The sequence below is a fragment of the Strix uralensis genome, chromosome 5, assembly GCF_047716275.1.
Source record: "Strix uralensis isolate ZFMK-TIS-50842 chromosome 5, bStrUra1, whole genome shotgun sequence".
Lineage (NCBI taxonomy): Eukaryota > Metazoa > Chordata > Aves > Strigiformes > Strigidae > Strix > Strix uralensis.
Genome location: NC_133976.1, coordinates 38,513,501 through 38,535,880, shown reverse-complemented (window position 1 = coordinate 38,535,880; position 22,380 = coordinate 38,513,501). Strand labels below are relative to the sequence as shown.

Here is a 22,380-nt window from a genome sequence, read left to right as displayed (position 1 = left end):
CGAGGGACCGCCCCCCGCTCCCGCCCCCATGGCAACGGCGGGGCGGGGGGCGGGGCCGCGCCGGTGGGGGCGGGGCCGCTCCCCGTCGCGGCGGCCGCCCGGGCCACGTGACGCCTCCCCCCCCGCCCCCCCCCCCGCCGCTTTCCCGGGTCATATGCCGGGGGCGGGGCGGGCCCGCGCGCTGCTCCTCGGGGCTCCGCTCTCGGCCGCGCCGTGTCTCCGTGTCGCGGGGTCGCGCGGCACCGAGTCCCTCCGTCCCGCTGCCCGGCGGCCCGCCCGTCCCCGCCGCCGCTGCGCCATGTCCCCCGCCGCGGTGGTCCGGGGGCTGGTGCTGGCCGCGCTGCTGGTGCTGAGCCCGGCGGGGGCCGCCCGGCAGGCGCGGAGGCCCAATGTGGTGCTCATCCTCACCGACGACCAGGACGTCTGCCTGGGCGGCATGGTAACCCTGCGGCTCCCCTGGCCTACGCCCTTCACCCCGGCCCTCGCCCTCCCCGCCGCCAGCCCGGCCGGCCGGGGGACGCCGCCGCGGGCCCGGCCGTGAGGGAAGCGGGGGGCGCGGGGTTGTGCGTGGGGGCCGGGGGAGCGTTGCGAGAGGCCTCGCCCTCGCCGAGGGGGTGCTCGCCGCCCGCCCGCCGAGGTCGCGTAGCCTGGCTGCGGGCCGGGGAGAGCGGGAGAGGGGGCACGGCGCGAGGCGAGGGTCGCTCCGGCCGCGGAGGAGTGGCGGCTTGGGCCTGGGACCACAAGCGGCGCAGCCAGGGCCCAGCCCGCAGCCGGGGACAGGGTCTCTCTCCGCGGCCTCAGACCGAGTTGCCCCGCTAAGGGAGCGTCACGGTGGGCTTCCTCGGGTGAGCGGAGCTGCTTTGGGGAGCCACCAAGGCTCAAGGGAGTCGAGGGCAGGGGCTTCTTCAGTGCAGCCGCAGGTGGCCCCTGAGAACTCCCCGTACTTCTGCTCTCTTGGGTGGGCTTGCCTAACCGCCGCGGTCACTGGAGGCCCAAGCACAAAGGCACTCTGAGTGGCTTGCCTGGGCACTGCCTAAAAACTGTGGTGGTGGCCTTTCTTCCAGGTAGTCATACGACTGCTTCAACTCCCATACTTTGCCTAGCATCCTTACGTTTTTAGCTGATTTCCTTTTGGTACCTTTCTTCCAGACCCCCCTAAAGAAGACTAATGCTCTCATTGCACAGAAGGGAATAACCTTCCTAAATGCAGTAAGTGCATTAACTCTTTGAACTTCTTAAGGTGTTGCATTTGTGTGGTTTGTATCTTAGATCATCTAAGGTCTCAAAACTGGTAGTAGTTTTATGAATCTGTACATATGTGTGTGGGTTTTTTAAATTCAATCACTAACTACTTTTAGATCTCAGAATGAATATAGCTCAAGGTTCAGTATCTGAGAGGGAAAGTTTCACTTCCTAAAAGTACTTGTGCTAACTTCCTTAAGTGATAAAGTAAAACTGAGTAGTTCAAATATTTTACTTAAACTGAGAAGCATTAGAAGCATCTCCTTAAAACTTTCAGCTTCATGCCTGCTGAAAACCCACTTCACTGTCTTCATATTCTAATATTGCCATGGCTAAAATAATGGAGTGAATCAACTGACAAACAGTATTTTAATGGATACTTGCCACTGTGTAAGAACCACATCTGCTCTTGTGGAGTTGAAGGGCATATGCCGCAGAAACCTGAAACTGGTTTCACATGCAGCTTTTCACTAGTGAAAATTCTTGGGATGTAATTCTGTGTCCAGAAAAAAGCATGCTTTAATGATCATTTTAATCAACCTATTAGCTGATATTTCAAAACTGTAAATTTTGAGGAAAAGTTGTTTTACAATGTCCGTCTTGTATCTCTTCATCCTGTCTTTCCAGTACGTTCCCAGTGCACTTTGCTGTCCCAGTCGAGCTAGCATTTTAACAGGAAAATATCCACATAATCATCATGTTGTCAATAACACTCTGGAAGGAAACTGTAGCAGCAAGTTGTGGCAGAAGATTCAAGAACCATACACCTTCCCAGCGCTGCTCAAAACTATGTGTGGTTATCAAACGTTCTTTGCTGGGAAGTATTTGAATGAGGTATTTTGTTCTTACTTTTTACTGTGACTCGGTTCATTTGCATTTGTCCATGTCTCTAAAACGTTCAGTGGTTTTTATGCTTGTAGCTGATGGTGGGTCCCCAAAATGTTTAAAATGGTGTTACTTGGATGAACAGTTCTCTTTGCTGAGGTGGGATAAATATGATGCAGAGTTCAAATCTTTAACTTAACTTGGTTAAAATCAGGTTCTGTAAGTGACTGGACATTTTTAAAAGGTAATTTTGAAAGGGTGATGGAATCCAAAGGCTTTTTTAGTATGTTCAGATGTGTTAATTGTTAAAGATTATGATTTTAATGACTGGGAGAAATGGATAGATGACTGGCATGTGGTATTGAGGAGCACTATCAAGCCAGTGCCAGACCACGCACGATGCTAGAGTAATGTTAAAGAAAAAAAAATCGGTTTGACTCAATATTCCTGACCGATATATCCCCTTGAATCAGAGGACTGTTTTCTTTTTAGCAGTTAATACAGTATTTTAAATATTAAATGCCCACTGAGGCAAATTCATTGGGAGAACAGATATTATCAGAGCTCTTTAGAGGTTACCCGACACTTTATTATTGAATCGCTTGTATGTGTGTGCTTCTGGGTTTTTCTGTTTTGAACTAAGCTGTGGTTTCTAGTAGTTTGTGGTAAGATGTAAAATTCAGTACTGAAAGCTCTAAGATCAGGTGTTTCTCTTGTGTGATGGAATTGTATTTGGAGCTAGATGGGTTACAGGGTTCTTAACAGCATTATTTTCCTTCCATCTCTTGGTGGAAAATGGTGGTATAATAAAATAATGGAACATGAATTTCCATAGCTAGGCAGAAATTTGTTTCTGCTGATGTTAGTGAGGCAGCTAGGGGAAGGAAGGGAAACCTACTTGGCTTCCTCTGAGCATCCCTTGACTCAGCAGTCTCCTGTCCCTGCAGTTAGGCAAGCCATGTAAATGGGAGAGGGCAGCTCTGAGAAAACTCATGTTGCTCTGAGGCACCCTCTGTTTTGAGTTTGGCACTGATTCAGCAGTTACTTTCCTTTTTTTGCTGTCTTAAAGGCTAGTTGTTGCAGATTATTTGGCACTGAGGTGACAAGAGGCTAGCGTTGCTTAAAGTTTGTACCCTGTTTTGGGGGAGGTTGGTGGAAGCTGTTGGTCTCTGCGAAATTTGGTATCTTGTGAACTGTTATCACAAAGCCTAAGAGTGTCTTGTTGCATGCGTGTTTTGATCACCTCTTTTTACCTGATGATGTACCTACCGCATGTTCTCCAGGATCTCTGCATGTTTTCATGTGCAAAGTAGAACAGGGAATAAAATTTAAATTTTATTGGTGAATGCCAAGCTTTCAGTTACTGTCTTCCTAGTTATTTAACCCTGGCTTCCTTAACAGGCTATACATATGTTTTAATATCTCTATATAGTTGGTTTTTTCCATTCTGGAATTGAATTTGGCTTAATGCGGTTTCTAACTAGTGTTGAATAAAGCACATGAATATGAAAAGTAACTTCTAGCTTTTATCCATCGTAATTGAAACTGTGAATCATGGTCTGTCTTTTTTCAGTATGGAGCAGAGGATGCAGGGGGAGTAGGTCATGTCCCTCCTGGATGGAGTTTTTGGTATGCTTTGGTATGTGACCATTCTTTTTTTAAAACTACTTAATTTCAGTTGCTTCGTAATCCAACTTGTGTTCTAACTTTGCCAGTCATGAAAGAGCAGGCAAAGAGCATCTAACAACTCAATGCAAATTTTCTTCCCTTTTTTCCTCTATTGCGTATCAGATCCTTGGCTTTCACAACGGCTACTCCTACTAAGGTGCCTGAGGAAAAACCCCGACTTGTAAAGCCAAAGCATTGTGAGATAGAACTTAAATAAGTTTTGTTCTTGGAGACCAGTTCTGAGAAGTCTTGTGGTGTCCTTATGACAAATGCTTATAACCTATTTGACAAGTGCTTGTTGGCAGCCCATTTTGGTTATTTCAAGTAATCAGTGTACATGTTGCTTTGTACAAATATGCACGTGACTCTTCTTTTTCATAGGAGAAGAATTCAAAGTACTACAACTATACTCTTTCAGTAAACGGCAAAGCACGAAGGCATGGTGAGAACTACAGTGTAGATTACCTGACAGATGTACTGGTAAGAAATTTTGCAACACCTGTGTTACAGAAGTTGCTTATGACCAGATAATGCCTCATGCTGGGGGGCTTGGAGAAGGGTGGGGATGATAATTTGTTAGGCTGTATTAGTTCATAAATACATAATTGTGCTGTCGTGATGGTGGGTGGGCATTAATCAGCAGAGCAAGATTCTGGGTATATTTAGAAATGACAAGTTTGTGTGTACAAGCTGTGGACAGGAAAGGGATACCAGCTGCCCATTTGCTAGCCAGTAGCCTCACTGAGAGGTTAATACTGACTGCTGTGGCGCATGAGGAGCATGATGCATGTAGGCAACCACTTAAATTACTTCATAGAAGATGTGTTTCATTACAATACACAACTTGTGTAACAGATTAAGTGGGCCAAGATTTCAGTGGCAAGTTAAGCATGCAAAAGTAACTTTTTGCCACGTTTTGCTTGTTAGATGTTATGATGTGTTAATACCTTGTAATCTCCAGTTACATCAAACTGGTAACTTGGAAATACCAAAGGCTGATCAATCCTCCATAGTGTGAGAGGGCAGTATATGAACTGTGCAAAATATGTGGCTGACTAGGGGAGTTTTTAGCCTTGTTACCCTCTTCAGGTAAAGAGAGGTAATAAAGATATCAAATACTTAAAGGGAAGTTGGAAGAGTTGTTTTAGCTCCCTTGAGGCCCTGTTTAGCAAGTAGTATCAGCATGGAGATTGGAGGGGGGCAGTGTTCCCCCCACCTGCCAAGCTGAAGTCTTAATTTGACATGCTGTTACAGTGTATGAGTTGGTAGTGCTGGGAGCTCACATGCAGCACTCGGGAAAATTTTTCTCTGAGAAGTCTTCTCATGCAGTTGACCCTAATAGTTTCATTCCAGTGGGTTCTTGAACACAAACAGCTGCTTACTAGAAACAGAACTGATTGATGTTCCTTAGGATACTGGACAGCTGTCTGATTAATTTTAGATTTACACCGACTAAAGCTACATTGGGATTGATAAGCCAGAAGTGAGACTAGCCTGTTACCAGCATTTTACTAGTCTTTTTTTTTTTTTGATCCTTCAGCAGCTCGTAAGCATTTTGACCAACAGGTCATTACTACATAAACCTCTTACTTGTGGTATGTTACCTATTGATACAGCAGTGTATTATGATTTTCAGTGTGTTGCATTCTGCCTCCTACCAAATACATATTCAGCATTACAGAGCTAGTGTTTGAGTGTAATTCACTCGATGGGCAGTGCACAGGAGTAAACTGCTTATGCAGAGTTGCTGTTTTGTTTGATGTGATGCACGAGCTTTCTTGTCCTGACTAAGGACATCTGGGTACTTAAGTCTGGTATTAAGAATCTGAACACCTAGATCTGTCTACTGCAGTCCTACATGTTGCAGTTCAAGCTTCTAACAAAATCTAAGTTGACTACCTCTGAGTTTACCTACCTCATACTGGTTTCTGAACCAGGTTTTCAAACTTCACACAGTTCTTATCCTCCCTTAACTCTGTCATATAACTGAAGTCCAGCCCTACTTGTTCAGATGTACAAGTTAGGAGGAGGAAATTCCTAGTGTATTGTTTCTCCTAAAGAAAGGAAAGGATATCCAAAATGGAGTATGCTAATAAGAAAGGAAAGGAAAATGTTGCAAGATCCAAATAGTGAAGAACTCATCTGTGAGTAATGTCTTTGAAGCTTTAATTTCAAAGGCTGAAGGAAGGCCAAAATGGAACTCGCAGTCTCTTCTAACTTTCTACTTGTAATAGTGTGTAGGCTGAAACAAAACCGAAAGTGCAGTGAAGTGGTGTGAGTGGCATTTGGTGCTGTCCTTCGCTAGAGCTTCAGGCTTCACCAGCAGAAGTGTGGCACCCTTTATAAACTAGGAGCTTGCAACAAGATGAACATATGGTATAAACAGTGGGGCTGAAAAACTTTTTCAAAACTATTAGTATTTCTGAAGACAATTGAAACTGCTAAACTGAAATCTGTCAGGCAGGATGTGGCACCTGAGAACCTCAGACTGTGTTAAAGAAAGCTCCAATTTTACTTGATGAAAACCGAGTTTAGGTGAATTTTGTTGATACTTGGAATAGGCACAAACTTTTGATGAGCTTTCCAGGTCTAAATAGCACAAAGGTCTGAAGTAGAAAGCTGTTTGGCTATGTGGGACAAATTATTTGTGTAACATGAACACTTTGGGATTTTTTTTTATCATGAGCTGCTGTTCTGGACATTTGTGGATGAGCAAGCAGTAAGTTTCTGGAATAGTTTAAGTGTTCCCAGTACTACCGAGCTCTAAAGTTATGAGTGTCTAGTTTGGATTTTTCAAATACTTGCTGTTTTCCTTTGGAGGTATGACTTTTCTTCTCAAACCAAACTGTTTACAGGCCAACATGTCATTGGACTTCTTGGAGTATAAATCTAATTTCGAACCTTTCTTTATGATGATCTCAACCCCAGCACCGCACTCCCCTTGGACAGCTGCTCCACAGTATACGAAGAGTTTTCAGAATGTCAGTGCACCAAGAAACAGCAACTTTAATATTCATGGAAAGGTAAGGTAACTAGCAAGAATCTGCATAGGTGGTTCTACTAGTTTGTGAGAGCAGTAGGCAATGACCCTGACCTGCATGTTAAGTTTAAACAGTGAGAAGAATATGGTAATACCATGACTACTGGTTGTTTGGTTATCGTACTCTGAAAGGCTGATTAACATATGTTTATTGTGGCTTTGAGTTATTTGCATACCAATATTTTGTAAATAAAAAGGTAGTGGCAGAAATAAGGTGGTTACAATGGAATTATGATTGAAAAATGGAAAGAAGTTAATTCCTTGTCCAATTTCCATACTGTTCTAAAGCTCTTAAAATGTTCTTCCATTGCGCTCAGAAGGTTCAGGAGAACACACAAGTAGTGTGCTACACAAAGGCTGAGGTGAAGAATGACGAGAGCCCTGTTTTGCTGCACACATCTGCTCGTGTGGATGGGTGGTCCCTTACTTGAGCTTGTGGCAAAGCTGCCCTTAGGTGACAAGCGTTATCAGGCTAACCAGAGGACTTTGTGAAATCATGAACTACAGGGCCCAGGATCACTAAGGACGTTGAGAACTTGCCTTTCATTTGTTGAAATAACCTGTAACCAGAATTGCTGAACCTAATGTTACAAACTCATGGACATCCTTGTGATAGGGCAGTACCATCCACTGCCAGTAAACCTGGCCAAATGTGGTCTAGCTCAGACTAATCCACTGCGATTTACTCTGCCAGTAAGTGAAAGTGAAAGTCACAAACAGTTAATCTGGTGAGATATTTAACTTACAGAAGTTTTGTATTTTTGATTAAATTAGTTTAAAGTAGAAAATTCACTACTGTTCAGTGTTCAAGTGATTCACCTCCCGATTTTCTCCTAATCTTAATAGTAAGAGATAACATTGCCTAAATGCCTGTCTGGAGCCCAGTTGATACCTCTTCTAAGGTCACTGTGACTCATGTAGTACAGGGTGAGACTTGTTTTTAGCTGAGGATTGTAGCTTGCAAAATGACCATCAGCTTATCAGCGTGATATAAAGACACGAATGAAAGGGGAGGAAAGGGCTGCAGGCAGTAACAAATACTTTAGCCCAACTTGTTAAGTTTTGAACTAGGGAGTGGGAATCAGACTGGGGTTTTTTCCTCCATAAAAGGATCCCTAACTTTGTCTTAGGCTCTATTACTGTAATAAATGAATGCTTTTGAAATAGTGAGCCCAAAATAACTTGACCAGCAAAGTCAGCAACTAGCCAAAAAATACAGTGTGGGAGTTGCCTTGTGTGGAGCAAAAGCTCTGCATATGCCTATATAACACAAAGCAAAATGACAAACTTAATGTTCGGTAGTTAATGTCTGTGAATACAGCAGTTTTACTAGATTTCACAATAGGAACAGACTAGCATTACTCTTCCTCCTAGACACAATAGCTGCAATCATTTACAGTGTGCCTTTCTGTAATTGGCAGTGTTGTGGTCTTGAAGCCTAACTCTTCTTTGAGCTTCACTGTTTTCTAGGGCAAGCACAATTCCTGCAACAGTAATAAACATGTACATAGGCTCAGACCCTCAAGTCATTGATGTTGTAATGCTTGCTAGACAGTCTTGTATTGCACAGTCTTGATTCCTAAATTAATGTTGCCTAGCTTCCTTATACAGTATGTGGGCAAGTGGTACTAAAAGGAGCCATCCAGGCAGAATCTCTGCATGAAAAATAGGAATTAGGCTGTTGTTAGACTGGCTAGTGAGGTGCACTTTAACTTCTGCTTAGGATCCTCAGCTATGAACTATATCAAATGATGGGTAGCTGTCTGGTTTCCCAAGCAGGACTATTGATAGCCCAGATGAGTGGTTGATCTAAGCTGTTCTGAGAGACATGTTGGGTATTTCTCTTGCATGCATTGTTCTTCCTGCAAAATTGGAGCACAGCTGTGTTCAGATTCTGCTGGCAAGATATGGTATGCTGTCTCAAGATGTCCTAAAATTTCTGTGGGAACGGGACATAGGGAGACAGCAGGATTGGTGGACAACTTTGTAACTGGTGAAAGAGACCTGACAGGGAAGCAGATTTGAGGACTCTGAGTCAGTGTGTAGTTTATTGAAATGCACAAAGGTGTTTAGGTGCTGTGTGAAGTTTTTGAAACTTCAGAGAAAGGTAGGAAGAACAAAACACTCCAGAAAATAGGAGGTTTCTACTGCACTAGGTGACTTATCTACCCGAGTTACCCAGCATGGTTGTGCCTTATGGAGGGCCTCTCCTAAGCCCACCTCTTGTGAAAGGTGGCTGGTGCACAGGTGACGTTGCCAGCTCCTTTGTTCTCTGAAGAACTTCTGGTGAGCTGGGAATGGGGTTTGTGATGTCTTTCCTTACTTTTTCCTCTCTCAACCAACACACATGTCCTAGATGTTTGGTCTTGATTATGCTGTGTTTCCTTACTGAGATAGATTTAGCATCTCTCCAGAGAATTGTTTTACAACTAGTATAAGAGAGATCTGAATATAGCTTAATTAAAATAAACTGGACATGGTATTAAGTCTCCATACCAAAAATCTTTCCTTCAGTTGGCAAGAACAGAAAACAGGGGAACTGAATAATTGCAGGAGATATGAGTCACTTTGCAAGTCCCTAAAGCCTGAGCCGGTTTAGAGTCATCCGCTTGTGACAGGAGGGAAATGGTGTAACAAGAGGCTCTATGGAGAGGAGTGACCAAGTAAATAAAGGCTCAAGCTGCAGGGAATGAGTGGGTCATCTCTGACCTACTAAATGAAAAAGTGTAAAGCTGCATTGACATGACTTTCTCCTTTATTCTACTCCTCACTTATACTAACCCTCAGGGTGTTCACAACAGACCTTCCCATGTATTTGTACAGCAGCTGACCCAGTTCAGAGTGGTGCTTCAGGATGTGGGAGTATCACTTTTCATATGAGTTAGATCATCTCCGTTACTTTGGGGGGGGTGGGTGAGGGTAGAAAGGGAGGTGTTGTTTCTGAAAGTTGGGGATGCAACTAGAAGAATCAATAACACTGCAGCTAAAGAAATGCTTTTGTACTGGAGTCAAAAAGTCCAAATAAAATGGTAATGTTTCTGCTCCCCTCAGTAGTCTCCAGCCCTGAATGCATAGGCTGCCAAGAATCTGGTAGTGGCACCATTACAGATCTTTGTCCTTACCTGTCCATGAATTAGGTAGTCCTAATTGCCTTTTATGCAGGAGCTTGTCCTCACCTCTCTGTTAGGATGCTCACCAATCTTAGTCCCAAAAGAACCTCACTTTGACAACCACGTCCAATCTTAGGGCTTCTCCATCCTTCAGATTTTTTTCATCAGACTTGTCTCAGGCTGTCAGACTTATCTCTGGGAAAGCCTTCCCTGGTCCTTCCATAAGTTTCTGCCCTGAACTGCTTTGAGAAGATCCGTAGCTATTTTCTTCTCACTAAGGGCTGAGCATGATTGAGCTGTAATATATTCTACTCTTGCAACTTAGATTTTACATGAACCAAGAGGGAAGATTGGAGTCAGGTCAGTTTGATGGCATTGCGTGGCTATTTCACAGAAATCATGTGCATGTTTTACCCTAAACAACATTTATGTTGTAATTGGTCTAAGAAAGGTTTAAAAGCTGGTACTTCTCTCCCACAGTAATCTTTTTGTCTTTTTTTTCTTTAGAACAAGCACTGGTTAATTCGACAAGCAAAGACTCCAATGACTAACTCTTCAGTACAGTTTCTTGATGATGCTTATAGAAAGCGGTAAGAATGTTTTTGTCGCTTAAGATTTCTACTCAGAACTTTTATTGTTTTTTTAAAAAAAGAAAAGGTATTTTTTTTAAAAGGGTTGTAATGAGTCTGACAGTAGATGTCAAATTACCTGTAATAGTTCTCTGGCATCTGTTTCAGCAGACCTGACTTTCTGTTTACTGTTTGCAAAGAAATTTGTCATTGACTTCAGAAATATCTTGTTCCCCAATGCTGCTATCATTTATCATAAAAAAGACCAATCATGCTTGGTGTCTCTACTGCTGCTCTTTCAGTGCACAACAGGTTATTATAAAAAACGGCCTTACCTTCTACTTCACTTGAATTCCAGTTTCTTATTAAATGATGTACATCAAATGTGACTGATTTATCTGTCAGCTCATCTGATTTATTAACCTTGACTCTCAGACTGTGGTCTTTTTACAAGGGAATACCTGACTGGCCAAGGTGGGTTGATTCCTTTTTATAAAAGGGGATGTGGGGAGTAATGTGAAGATACAGCTTGTTCCCTCTCTTGAAAAGAAAGGAAGCGTATTTGTTTACACTGCAGGTGTATTTTCTTTAAAAGCTCTGAAACAAACATTAGCTTAATGTTAAGTGTTAAACTCAATTTTGAGCAGTTATCAGGCATTAGGTTGTCACTCTGGAGACAGAAAACCAAGGTTTTTTTCAGGCTCTTTATAAAACATGAAGATAAAATTCTCAACAAAATCTTAAGCCTGAAGACAGCAGGGTCCAAGAATCAAATAACTAATTAATTCAGCATAATACTAGTCTGTGGAGGCTTGTTACTGACTTATCAGAAGCAGTCACTTATCATAGAGTCATAGAATGGTTTGGGTTGAAAGGGACCTTAAAGATCAGCTTGTCTCAATGGCAAACCCCATGACAAAGGAAAGAAGAACTTGTAGCTGTTCAAGGCTTTAGATATGCTGGAATAGTGGACTCTGATACTACATGAGAAATACAAAAATAGCTGGTGTAGTTTTCAAGCAGAAGGGATCCCATATAGACAAATTCATGGCAGTCTTGTATTTTAATAATAAAAACTACATATAAAGAACTAATAACAAGTGACTAACAAGTGACCTTGCAGGAGATAACTCTGATTCTTTGCCACTGGGTTGCTTCAAAGTTGGTATTGACTGTCCCAGATAAGTAATCAGCACTTTGATGTCTTTCTCAGACACTACAGAATGAAAACAACAAGAAATGAAGACAAACAGTCTATTTCTATCTTAAATCGCAGCCTCAGAAAGTACAGTGTAGTAACCTATGAAGTTTGTTTTCAGAATTTGAAAGCAAAATAATCCACTTAGGGTGTATACACTGTTGACTTGAAGCAGAGTACGAATGCCCTACCTCCAGTCAGAATTATTCGAAATTTTTCATACTCTTAATATGAATTACTTTATTTCTATATAGGTGGCAAACTCTGCTATCAGTTGATGACCTGATAGAGAAGCTAGTGAAGAAACTGGAACTGAATGGAGAATTAGACAACACGTACATCTTTTACACATCAGACAATGGCTTCCACACTGGTAAAACTTTCACTGCTTACTGAACGTTTATAGAAGATCCAGGAATTGTATAACATTTCACCCTCATGACCATTCCAGAAAATGGGAGAAGCAGCTGTGGAAAGCTGTAGACATGAGAAGTACTGATTTGAGTTGCAGAACAGTCTGGAGTTGCAGTGTGGGGGTGTTTGGGCATTTTATTGTTTGGTTGTTTTTGGTTTGGTTGTGATTTTTAGCATTAAACTCTACCACTGTATCCTGGTATACGTAAATTTAGGACAGAAATGGAGGAAGGGTCTCTTGTGTTCTGTAGGAAGAGTTGCCATGAAAGAGTTAACCAGTAAAAATCTGTCAAAGACCTGTCTGCATCATGTTACTGCATTTTCAGTTGTGCATCTAAGCTGTTAAACTGTAAGATACAGCTTATACTTTGAAGTTGTCTGTTCCTATCCTCCACTGTGTTAATGTAGTTCAGGTTAAGAACCTCTTTTGACTACTTAAAAAATGGGCTGCTGGAAATTATGTAACACAAGACTCTTAAAATGTAAAACAAGAAGCTACTTAACGTTTTCCATTTTCTGTTGTATAGGCCAGTTTTCTTTGCCAATAGACAAACGGCAGCTGTATGAATTTGATATCAAAGTTCCATTGCTAGTTCGAGGACCAGGGATAAAACCAAATCAGACAAACAAGGTAAGAAAGAAGTATGGATTTACTTTGAATATTGCTTCACAGTTACCAACTTTAGGTAATAATTTATCCCCCTGCATATACATGTATCAGTGAAACGAAACACTTGGAGTGGTAGAAAGTGCGAAGACATTCTAAAATGCTGTGTGCTCTTGCTTGAATCAAATTTAAGTAATTTCAAGCTACAAAAGCAAATGAAGCGTGAAGCTCACTTTCCAAAGACACCACGATTGCTTTTGAATGTCACAAGGTCCATTAGCCTATAAAGATGAAATTAGGTGGTGTTTAGGTGTACCTAAAATTAAAATACAGAAGTCTCGTTATTACATCTGTAAGGTTCCGGTCTTCTGAAATAAGTTTTCCTCACCTTGCAGATGCTTGTTGCAAATATTGATTTGGGTCCTACTATTCTGGATATCGCAGGATACGACTTGAATAAAACCCAGATGGATGGGATGTCACTATTGCCGCTGTTGGTAAGTAGATGGACAGGGATAGTAACCGCTAATTCTTGCAGGGGTTATTCTTCAAAGTGAATACTACTTCCTTTGATAGACTAGGTTGACTCACATCCCACATTCTTCCCTTGATGTCACTTTCATGTCGGATGTTCATAGCTTAGTAAAAAAGTAGGTATCTATCTTGTTTAAATGCAGATGTATTTTCATAAGCCTTATAACTTCGTGGCCATTTTTAAATAGAAAGTTGTGCCATCCTTTGGCTAATCCTGCCATTTCTAATAATTCCTGTTTTGAAGGCTGTATGTTGTTTCCACCTTGCATCCACCCTCCTTTTTTCCTTAGGATTTCTCAGCATAGACATAGGAGAAAATCAGACTGTTCTTACTCAAATCTTTGATTTGCCTCGGTTTTCAGTAGAATTGGTGTTTCCCCCCTCTGGAAACTCTGGTAAACTGGAAAAATGCATGTGGTTTTATGAAGTATACCTGACCTTTCCATTAAGTGAGCAGAAGCCTATTTGAATAAAGCTGCTTGCAGTTGATCCTTTTAGTTTTAATTAAATTTAGTTTATAACTTGAAGGCAGCTTACTTGGAAATATAGGAGATCATCCAGATTTAAAACAGTGCTTTGCTGTTAAAACCTTGTATCCAAACCTTAAGCTGTTCTTGAGACGAAAGCAAGTAAAAGGCATCTAGTTTAAACTGATGGAATCAAACTCTGGCGCTCACCGTTTTGCTGTATATGCCTGTGATGGTGCTGTATACTAATTTTAAAATTCCCTCTCCCCCTGTCTTTTAAAATGCAGCTACAAATAGAGCAGCTGAAAACTTAGTTGCTTCTTAAAGCTGTTTATCTTTTCTTATGCCAAGGGTATCTTTTTCCATCTGTTGCAGTAGTCTGATACAAACCCAAGAGAAACAGCCATGTCACAGGGATCTTGTCTGTAATGTAGTAGTATCTGGCCATGTGGCTCCTATTTGGTGTGACTGCATGATTCTTTATAAATTGAAGATAGTACTTAGTACACCTTCTTGTGAGGTTTTAATATTTTTGGAGTTGGATCCTTGTCTTCTAGTTACACAAGACATTCTAACCTAAGGCTAAATGTTATTTTAAGACTGACTCCAACAAGGGACCACGACTCAAACTGCCTTGTAAACAGTGGGCAGCATTAGGGTTATACCAGGCATGGAGAATTTCTTCTGTTTCAATAGTGCGGTGGGCACTAAGTCATGTTAACCTCTTGTCCTAGAGAGGAGACAAAAATGTGACATGGAGATCAGACTTCTTGGTGGAGTACCAAGGAGAAGGATACAACGGGAGTGATCCTACCTGTCCTGGCCTAGGACCTGGAGTCACGGTAAGCATGACAAGATCTGTTACTTTTAGAAAATAGCTGCTGAATTAAACCTGTTTGCTGTATGGACTAACTTGGTTCTATAAGTAAGCTCCCAGTGTCTTGGTAAGTAGGAGCTAGCTCTGTAAGTCCTGTGCAGCATTTAAGAATTGGAGGGAGACATCCAGCCGTATGGAACTGATGTGTCCATATGTCTGTACAGAACATGTCACCCTTTCAGTGGGAACCCATAGAGCCTCAGGGCTGAGAAACATGCAGGAAGGTGTGGGCTTGGCATAGCGGGTGGCAGCAACATCGTGTTCTTTCTAAACTTTCAGTGATCTTGTCACAGAATTCTTATCTGTGACTATTATTTGAGCCACTAGCTACTTCTGAATCAAAGGTTTGCTTTAAGTAAAGCATCCCATTGGTGTTGTCTTTAATAGAATGTGTTGTGCTGTTCTCTTCAGTGTATGTACATTAGCTTTCCAGAAAAAGTCCACTTGATCATGGTGAGTTTAATAACAACACTTCCTCAAATTTAGAAAAGCTGAATTTTTGCTTAAAATCCCCTGTGGAGACTTGCATGTGTTAGACTAAGGTCCTGGTGTTCATCCATTAACTGCAGTTGGATTGAGCTGGTTTAGGCTCTAGGAAAAGGATTGCTAGTTCATCTTTTCCTCCTCTGAAGTTTTTGTTCACTGCTCACTTCACAGCACTGCTTCCCAGACTGTGTCTGTGAAGATTCCTATAACAACACATACGCTTGTGTAAGGACACTGTCAACGTCCTGGGATCTGCAGTACTGTGAATTTGATGACCGGGAGGTAAGTCTCTGTCTGACTAGCAGATGTCAGCTGTGTGAGTGACTGTCTGCACTCTTATCTCCTCTCAATGTTTCCTTAAAGTACTCTGAAAAGCAGACTAGCATTGCTTGCAGGATAAACAGCGAAGTATTTATCTACTGGTGAGAATGTTTTACTAAAACTCTGATTGGGTTCTGGGACAAAGTAAAAAAAAGGCTGGGAGTGGAGTGAGGAAGGGACAATAGCCTAAACTATGATTATCATTTTCTGGTATCACCTAAGAGCCTCATGGGGAGCTGCACTGGGGCTATCGCTCACTTGTTTGCCTGGCAAAACAAGTATTTAAGTTACAACTGTGAGAGAGGTTTCTAACCTTATCGTAAATTGTTTGAGTGTAAAGGACATAATGTCCCCCCTTAAGAAATTCAGATCTTGCTAGTGGAGCACCCGCTGAAGCACAAAACTTGGTGTGTTACAAAGCTGATAGTTCCTTGTGCCTATTTGCACACAGCTGCTCCAGAGAGCATGTTGGGTTTGAGGCAATGGGCTCACAAAGCTAATAAACTGCATTGGCAGCAGATGTGCAGTAAATGCCTAAACAGCAGGTATCCCCAGGTATCATGCCACCACACAAAGCATTTTCTGGTAGTCTACAATGAACAACTTAAACCAGGGGAGCAAATCCCACAAGATGGTTTTTGCAGTAAGATAGCAAGAGAGACTGTATAGGAGACCAAGATGCTGATTAGCAAACTCTGCCCTTCATTTTTCCACTTTCTGACAATTTATGATGAAGTTAAATGAGTGTTGTAGCTTTCTTTGTAAAAGTAGACTCTAAAGTTGATCTGACACTTCATGTCACTTTTATTTCCAGTAAGAAGGTATGACTGTGGCATTTTTGGGTCACTCAGCTTACCTGGGTCAGCTAAATTAAGACTAACAGTATTGGGAAGATGCAGCAATGTGGATTTTAAAACCCTGCAGAGAACCTTACAAGAAAGCTTGCAACCAAAGTCTGCTCAGATGCATCTTTATCTGTTAGACACAACCCAGTGAGTTTTAATCAACATCATCTGCAATCAGCCCTCCTACTCTAGTGCAGACAAAACCTCAGCTGAATTCTTGAGATAGATTTGACTAGTATTTGTCCCACAGAAGGGTTTAGAGATTTAATGTACCAAAAACCAAATCTGCCCTAAAATCCTCCAAACCTTCTCAAAGCAGAGTCCACAAAAAACCTTCCTTGTATTCAGTGTATTTTGTACATGTAGTGAAGACACCTGTCTGAGTGACATCTGGAAGTACTTGATGAGCCTGTTATGGTCATGAAATTGTGTATTTTAAGATCTATTAATGAAAAGACAGCCAGCTTAGCCATGGCCTCTTGCTGTGGTCATAAGACTGGTTCCATCTATGTGTTAGAAAACAAATCTGCAGCACAGCAGGTGAGTACTTCAGGTGGAAGTAAAAGCTTTTCCAACAATACTGTACTGTCATGAAACTTTAGCTTTACCTACACTGTCCTGCCTCTGACCGCTTAGCTGCCTGGCTAAATAGAGCTTATGTGTGGGGATGCTGCAGTGTAGTTGAAAATAACATTTGAGACTATATGCTGCCATAAAGTGTTCTTCCTAAATAATATGGTTAAATGTTAATTAGCATTTAGGACTTAATATAGTGCAGGAACTTTCTTCTACAGGTGTTTGTGGAAGTGTATAACTTGACTGCAGATCCACACCAGATCAATAACATTGCTAAAACAATTGATCAAGAAATTTTAGAAAAGATGAACTATCGATTAATGATGCTGCAGTCCTGTTCAGGAGCAACTTGCCGTACACCAGGTGTCTTCGATCCCGGGTAAACACTGATTCAATTAATTATTCTAATATTTTAAAATATAACTATATATTTTAAAACTAAGCTTTTAGAGGGTATTTATGATGGAATGTCATATTACTGACATACTTCCTGTTGTTTAATAGAGATGCTTTCTTGATACCTCTATTTTTTTAATGTTTAATCTCTATTTTAATTTAACCTACCAAATATACCTTGATGGTATTAATACTACTACTTCAGTCTTGTCAGCCACTGTTGATTTGGAATAGCTGAAGCTTACAGCTGTGCTGAGTACTTGAGCCTGCAAACAAGGAAAAGCTCTGCAGGTTTCTGTAGGCAGGCATTTTCCAAATACTTGCTCTGATTGTTCCTAGAGACACTGTTAGCAAAGAACATTTCCTGTGGGACCTAAGCTGTATGTATTAGTCAGCTGTTGTAAGTAAATAGCACTTCTTACTTCAAAATTCAGTTTGTAATAATTTGGACTGAAGCTTTTTTTAAGCACTAGCTAAAATGTCCTTAGAGTTGTACTACATTAGTCTGTAATTTGAGGCAGTAAAGCTTTCTGTTAGAATGCATCTCCTGAATGCTTAATGTTATACATGTCAATGTGCCATTGGTATGTTGCAGCTAGCATTTATTTCTTTGGAGACTGTCAACTCCTTAATTGTGCATTGTTACAAATTAATCTGTTGTGATATGTAGAGAGATTGTCCCTACTGCATACTGTTAAGAAAGCAACTATTCCTGTAGCCTTGTGCCAGAGCTGTTCTAGAAATAAGCTGTTTCTAGGAGTGTTGGTCACTATGGGCTAACTCTAGCTCACGTAGACTCTGTTCCTTTCTGTAGGTACAGGTTTGACCCACGGCTCATGTTCAGTAATCACGGTGTTCGGGCTCGGAGGTTTTCTGCACAGTCCTTATAAGGCACTTAAGAGCCTCTTGCAATCAGCTCCCACTGACCCGTTTCTCCAGTGGCTGCAGCAGGTCTGTCTCTGTAACTCTCATTGATTGCAGCTGGAAGACTTCTAATGGGCTATTCAAACCCTGTTTGGAAGAAAACCCCTTGTCTTTAGCTGGTTGCCTTGTGCAATATGTATGTTTTACAGCTGAACTGTAACTAAATCATTAGACACAGCTAATCTGTCTTGCTCAGATAGTTGATTACCACCTTTGTCTTTCAAGTACCTTTTCATATCACAGGCACAGAGGTGAACCTATGCCTATGAATCTGAACAGTTTATTTTGTTCTAAAAATCAATAAATGCATATTTGAGTTGGGTTAGATAGGCAGGTGCTATTGCACAGTAATGCTCACCCATATTCAGTCTCAGACTTTCTTAAAGCTATGTTTAATTATAGGTTTCCTGTATGCTGTTAATGACAATAGCAAACTAGCCCAAAATAGCGTAGGAAGGCATTAGTCAAAACTGTAGGATCTGACTAGCAAGTGTCTTGTGCAGAATTAAAATTTGTATGCTAAATATTCTCTTTCAGTGAGACCACTTCAAATGAGACCAATGAATTTTGTAGGACAGCTTTGGTAGCTTGCAAACAAGAATGTAATTTCAGCCTCCTTCTAGTTTGAAATGCTGGAATGGATTACTATGTACTACTGAAAAAACTCTTAGGGTTTAATATAGGCTTCCTAGGGAGTTAAGAGTGTTGAGACTAACAAGTATTCAAATAAGTGTGCCTGTGTTTTGAGCTAACTCTTAAGTCTGTTTTAATTCATGAATGGAAGTAATACTTAAAAAAAAAAAAATCCACCAAAAAAAACCCCACCAACCAGGGCATGACAGTAGAGTTGATTTGTCTCTAACCTCCAAATGTCTTGAATTGTCTAACATCTTATGTTGATTAGACTCTTGAAGATAAATTATTTTGAAAGCAAACTAGCTAAAAATAAATCATTGCTCACTAGAAGTTAGGCTAAGAGGGCTATTTTAGGCAGTTTAAGTGCTTCATAGTGTGTTGCTTTTTGGTTAAGACATAACTACTTGGAACCTGCAGTAAGTGGCCTTCACACCAAAGGACGGCATGTCAGCTGTCTGACCGCAGTATGTTACCCCTTGGTTTCCCTTTGGAAGGGTGATACTGTCTTTCCAACCTGCTGATCAGGCTTGTCTGAAATGGAGCCATCACTTGCACCCAAACTTGAGTATCTTTCTAAATCTTGAAAAACACAGAAGCTTGTGTTAGCGTATAACTTCTGTAGAGATTCATTGGCAAAACACCTTCTAGAAACACTGAACTGTGTATCTTTTGCAAGATAAGTTCATGTTGCTTGTGAGCAAATCAACTGTGTTATCAGGCAAGATAATCATTCCCTTGTCAAACTGTGGCACAACTGTTTAGTTTTCAGTTAGTTATTTCAGATCTTTTACCCAAATAGAGAGCATGATGATTTCAACTTGTCACCTAAACCCTTCTACTAAGTAATCATTAAGTAGGCGACAAAGTACAACTCTTTCAAAACTGTGAAGGTGCATACCCCAGTGCACCGATCCACAAACTGGATACGAGCAATGCTACAATAAGATAAGTTGAACTTTCTTGGTTTTTAACTCTGGAGCACAGAAGTTGTCCTTCACGTAGCTTAGAGTTGCAAGCTTCTGGTGGTCTACAGGTTAGATTTTATACAGCTTTTGTCTCAAATCTAACTCATTGTTTCCAATCTCTAGAGTGACCAAATATTTGGAGAAAAAAAAGAATCACTTGAAAGATAACTTCTCAGCTGGAGCATCTGTATAAATGCAGAGGTTTTTGGATATTCAGACTACTTAGATGCTTTCAAATACTCAGGACTTTTTTTTTCCTCCACTGCAACAGTAGCTTTATCCTGTTCTTTGTTTCTCAAGCCCATCAATAGCCTTCAGAATCTGTTTCATCTTCAAAAACAAAACCAAAGCTGTTTTCATGCTCTCAAGCGTTTTCTTGCACACTGAGCTAAACCTAAAGTTCATTTATGTAGTGTTTTGCTCAGATAATTCTAGCAACTTAGACTTGTTCTTTGTTTAAACTTTATTTTGGTAGATGTGTGGAGGCTAGTGTGAAATACATTGCTGCACATTAAACTCTCAACAGTTCTATCAAATCTAGGTCATATGTCAAGTTTCTACTTGAGTTAAGTTTCAGTGCAAGTAATGTGCATTATGTTGCTGCTTAATAGAAAAAAAACTTTAGGGTACAGGTGTGTAACTCCAACACTATCTTTTCTTAAAGTGATCTTAAGCCATAACACGGAAATCTTTTGAATTATTTACTTTTTGCCTAATAACTAATAAGAAAGTTGACAGAACTGATACAGATTATTCAGTATGTGTGACCAGATGTTTTACCCAAATTAACACTCCTGCTGCCTGCACACACCTGTAAAGTGTTTTGTAACTAGGCTCAATAACTCAATGTCAGAGAACCACCCTATACCTGAAATCTGTCATAGGTAGTAAATGTTGTATTAAATTGAAATTCAGAATGAAATTAGTCCTTACTTAACCAGAACAGTGGTTCAGGAAAATACCTGCTTCGCTCTCACTTTTGATAAAGACTTAAGAACTGTTCAGCAAAAGGACGTAGTTGAAGGAAGAATAGGAACCACCAGCTACCTGCCTTCCAGTGCTTTTAGAGGAGTTTGTTACTTGTCTGCTGTCTCTTTCCATGAAGCAGTTAATTCTGAGTATTTTTACAGCCTTAAATGAACAGTGTTAATTCTTTCCTCGATGATTCAAAAACCACTATGAAGGAACTTTGATTCTTACCCAGATTTACTTCCCAACTAAGTGATATTTAAAACTAAATGGTCTTCCTGGATATTCCATTTCATATGCTATTTGACCATGGCTGTATCTGTACCTTGTTACTGAAGGCATTCATGTTAAATGAAAGGGTCTTACCAGGACAGATTTTTAAATGCAAGGGCCTTACTGGTACAGAGTTGGGTTTAGGTAAAATGTGATTTTTTTTTTTAATTTCTTTTAAAATCATTATTATCAAAAGCAGAGCTGTGAATTTTAATGATCTAATCTGGTAAAGTAGATACTACTATACAGGGAGAAATACAGTTAATAACTTTATTACAATTCTAAACCAAAACCCATTCAGTGCTGTCACTTGAGTTTAAGTGAATACCCCTAGGATGTGCTTACCCAGCATAGGCCCAGTAAATTGAGCTTCTTCATTTTGAAGAATAAAGCTGTAACAGGGACACGTACATGCAAACACACAGCCAGAGCAGGTGTAATACCTTCTCAATCAAGTTAAATTTCAGACTGATTCTACAAGTCATAGAATATTTCATCGTAATAAACCAGCTGTCATTTATTGTGATTCAATTAAAATTAATTTCTTTTGTATTACACTCTCTGTACGTGAGCATACTTTGCTGTAGCATGTTGTGAGCATACTTAACTTCTGCTGTTTTGAACGTTTGTTTAGAGAAGTGCCCTTCCAGAGGACCCTGTTCACTGCTGCACTTTTGGGGAATGAAAAAATAAACTGCCTATCAAACTTCCTATCTGTGTCACTGAATTCCAGTTAAACCTTTCTACAGGATCAAGCTGTGTCACACGTCTAAAGCCTGAATTCCTTATTTATAAGCCTGTTCTCTGCTTACTGCCCTGCTACCTAACAGTGGATGCTAGTGAGCTTTTATATGGTCCCAGGGAACCTTATGTACAGCATCTAGCAAGACAACATGTGACTACTTTGCACCAGGAAGAAACACAGAGGTGAGAGAATGAATTTAAATGCAAGCTGTACTTGCTCATATTTCCTTGGAAACTGATGTAGTTGAATAGATGGAAAACTTAACAAAAGAGACAATGGAGAAACTGCTGTTCATAATGAAAAGCAGTATGTTCTGCCTCTGGGAAAGAGGAAGAGTAAAATCCTACATAAGGCTTTTTCTAACTTACCTCAACCCCTGTTACAGAGTTGAATTCCTTGAATGATTCTGTGCAGCTGTTCAAAAATATATACATAACTATTTTCTGAACTACAGAGCAAGGTGATTTGGTACCTTTAACCTACTTAAGACTGAGGCTTTCACAAGCTTCTAAAACAAGTATTTCTGCATTGTATTTTCATTTTTGCTTAATCATGTGGTATCAGTTTCATTTCTCCCTCAGTGCTGTAGCAGTCTTCCTTTAAGTAGAGAAAAATAGTTAATGGCCACTTGAAACAATGCTGCTATCTTTCTTTTGATGCTTCAGCTTATGAAAACTATGAAGTTTATTGTAG

General features: G+C 40.8%; 1 protein-coding gene across 1 annotated transcript; it reads left to right on the top strand.

The window, feature by feature from the left end:
* The first annotated feature begins 169 nt into the window (after positions 1-169).
* On the top strand, positions 170-21,653 carry GNS (glucosamine (N-acetyl)-6-sulfatase). The gene is made up of 14 exons (XM_074870494.1): positions 170-439; positions 1,150-1,209; positions 1,870-2,076; positions 3,641-3,706; positions 4,117-4,215; positions 6,591-6,758; positions 10,393-10,475; positions 11,907-12,025; positions 12,594-12,697; positions 13,069-13,170; positions 14,409-14,516; positions 15,209-15,319; positions 16,998-17,158; positions 17,990-21,653. Exons 1-14 carry the CDS (start codon positions 299-301, stop codon positions 18,063-18,065), a joined length of 1,605 nt encoding a protein of 534 aa, XP_074726595.1. The 5' UTR covers positions 170-298; the 3' UTR covers positions 18,066-21,653.
* Positions 21,654-22,380: the final 727 nt, after the last annotated feature.

Bases quoted from the DNA above. Each gene is read 5' to 3' on its own strand.
- GNS (XM_074870494.1), top strand. From the start codon at position 299: ATGTCCCCCGCCGCGGTGGTCCGGGGGCTGGTGCTGGCCGCGCTGCTG. The intron at 14,517-15,208 runs GTAAGCATGACA...CTCACTTCACAG, and splicing joins GCCTAGGACCTGGAGTCACG to CACTGCTTCCCAGACTGTGT. The intron at 15,320-16,997 runs GTAAGTCTCTGT...TTTCTTCTACAG, and splicing joins GTGAATTTGATGACCGGGAG to GTGTTTGTGGAAGTGTATAA.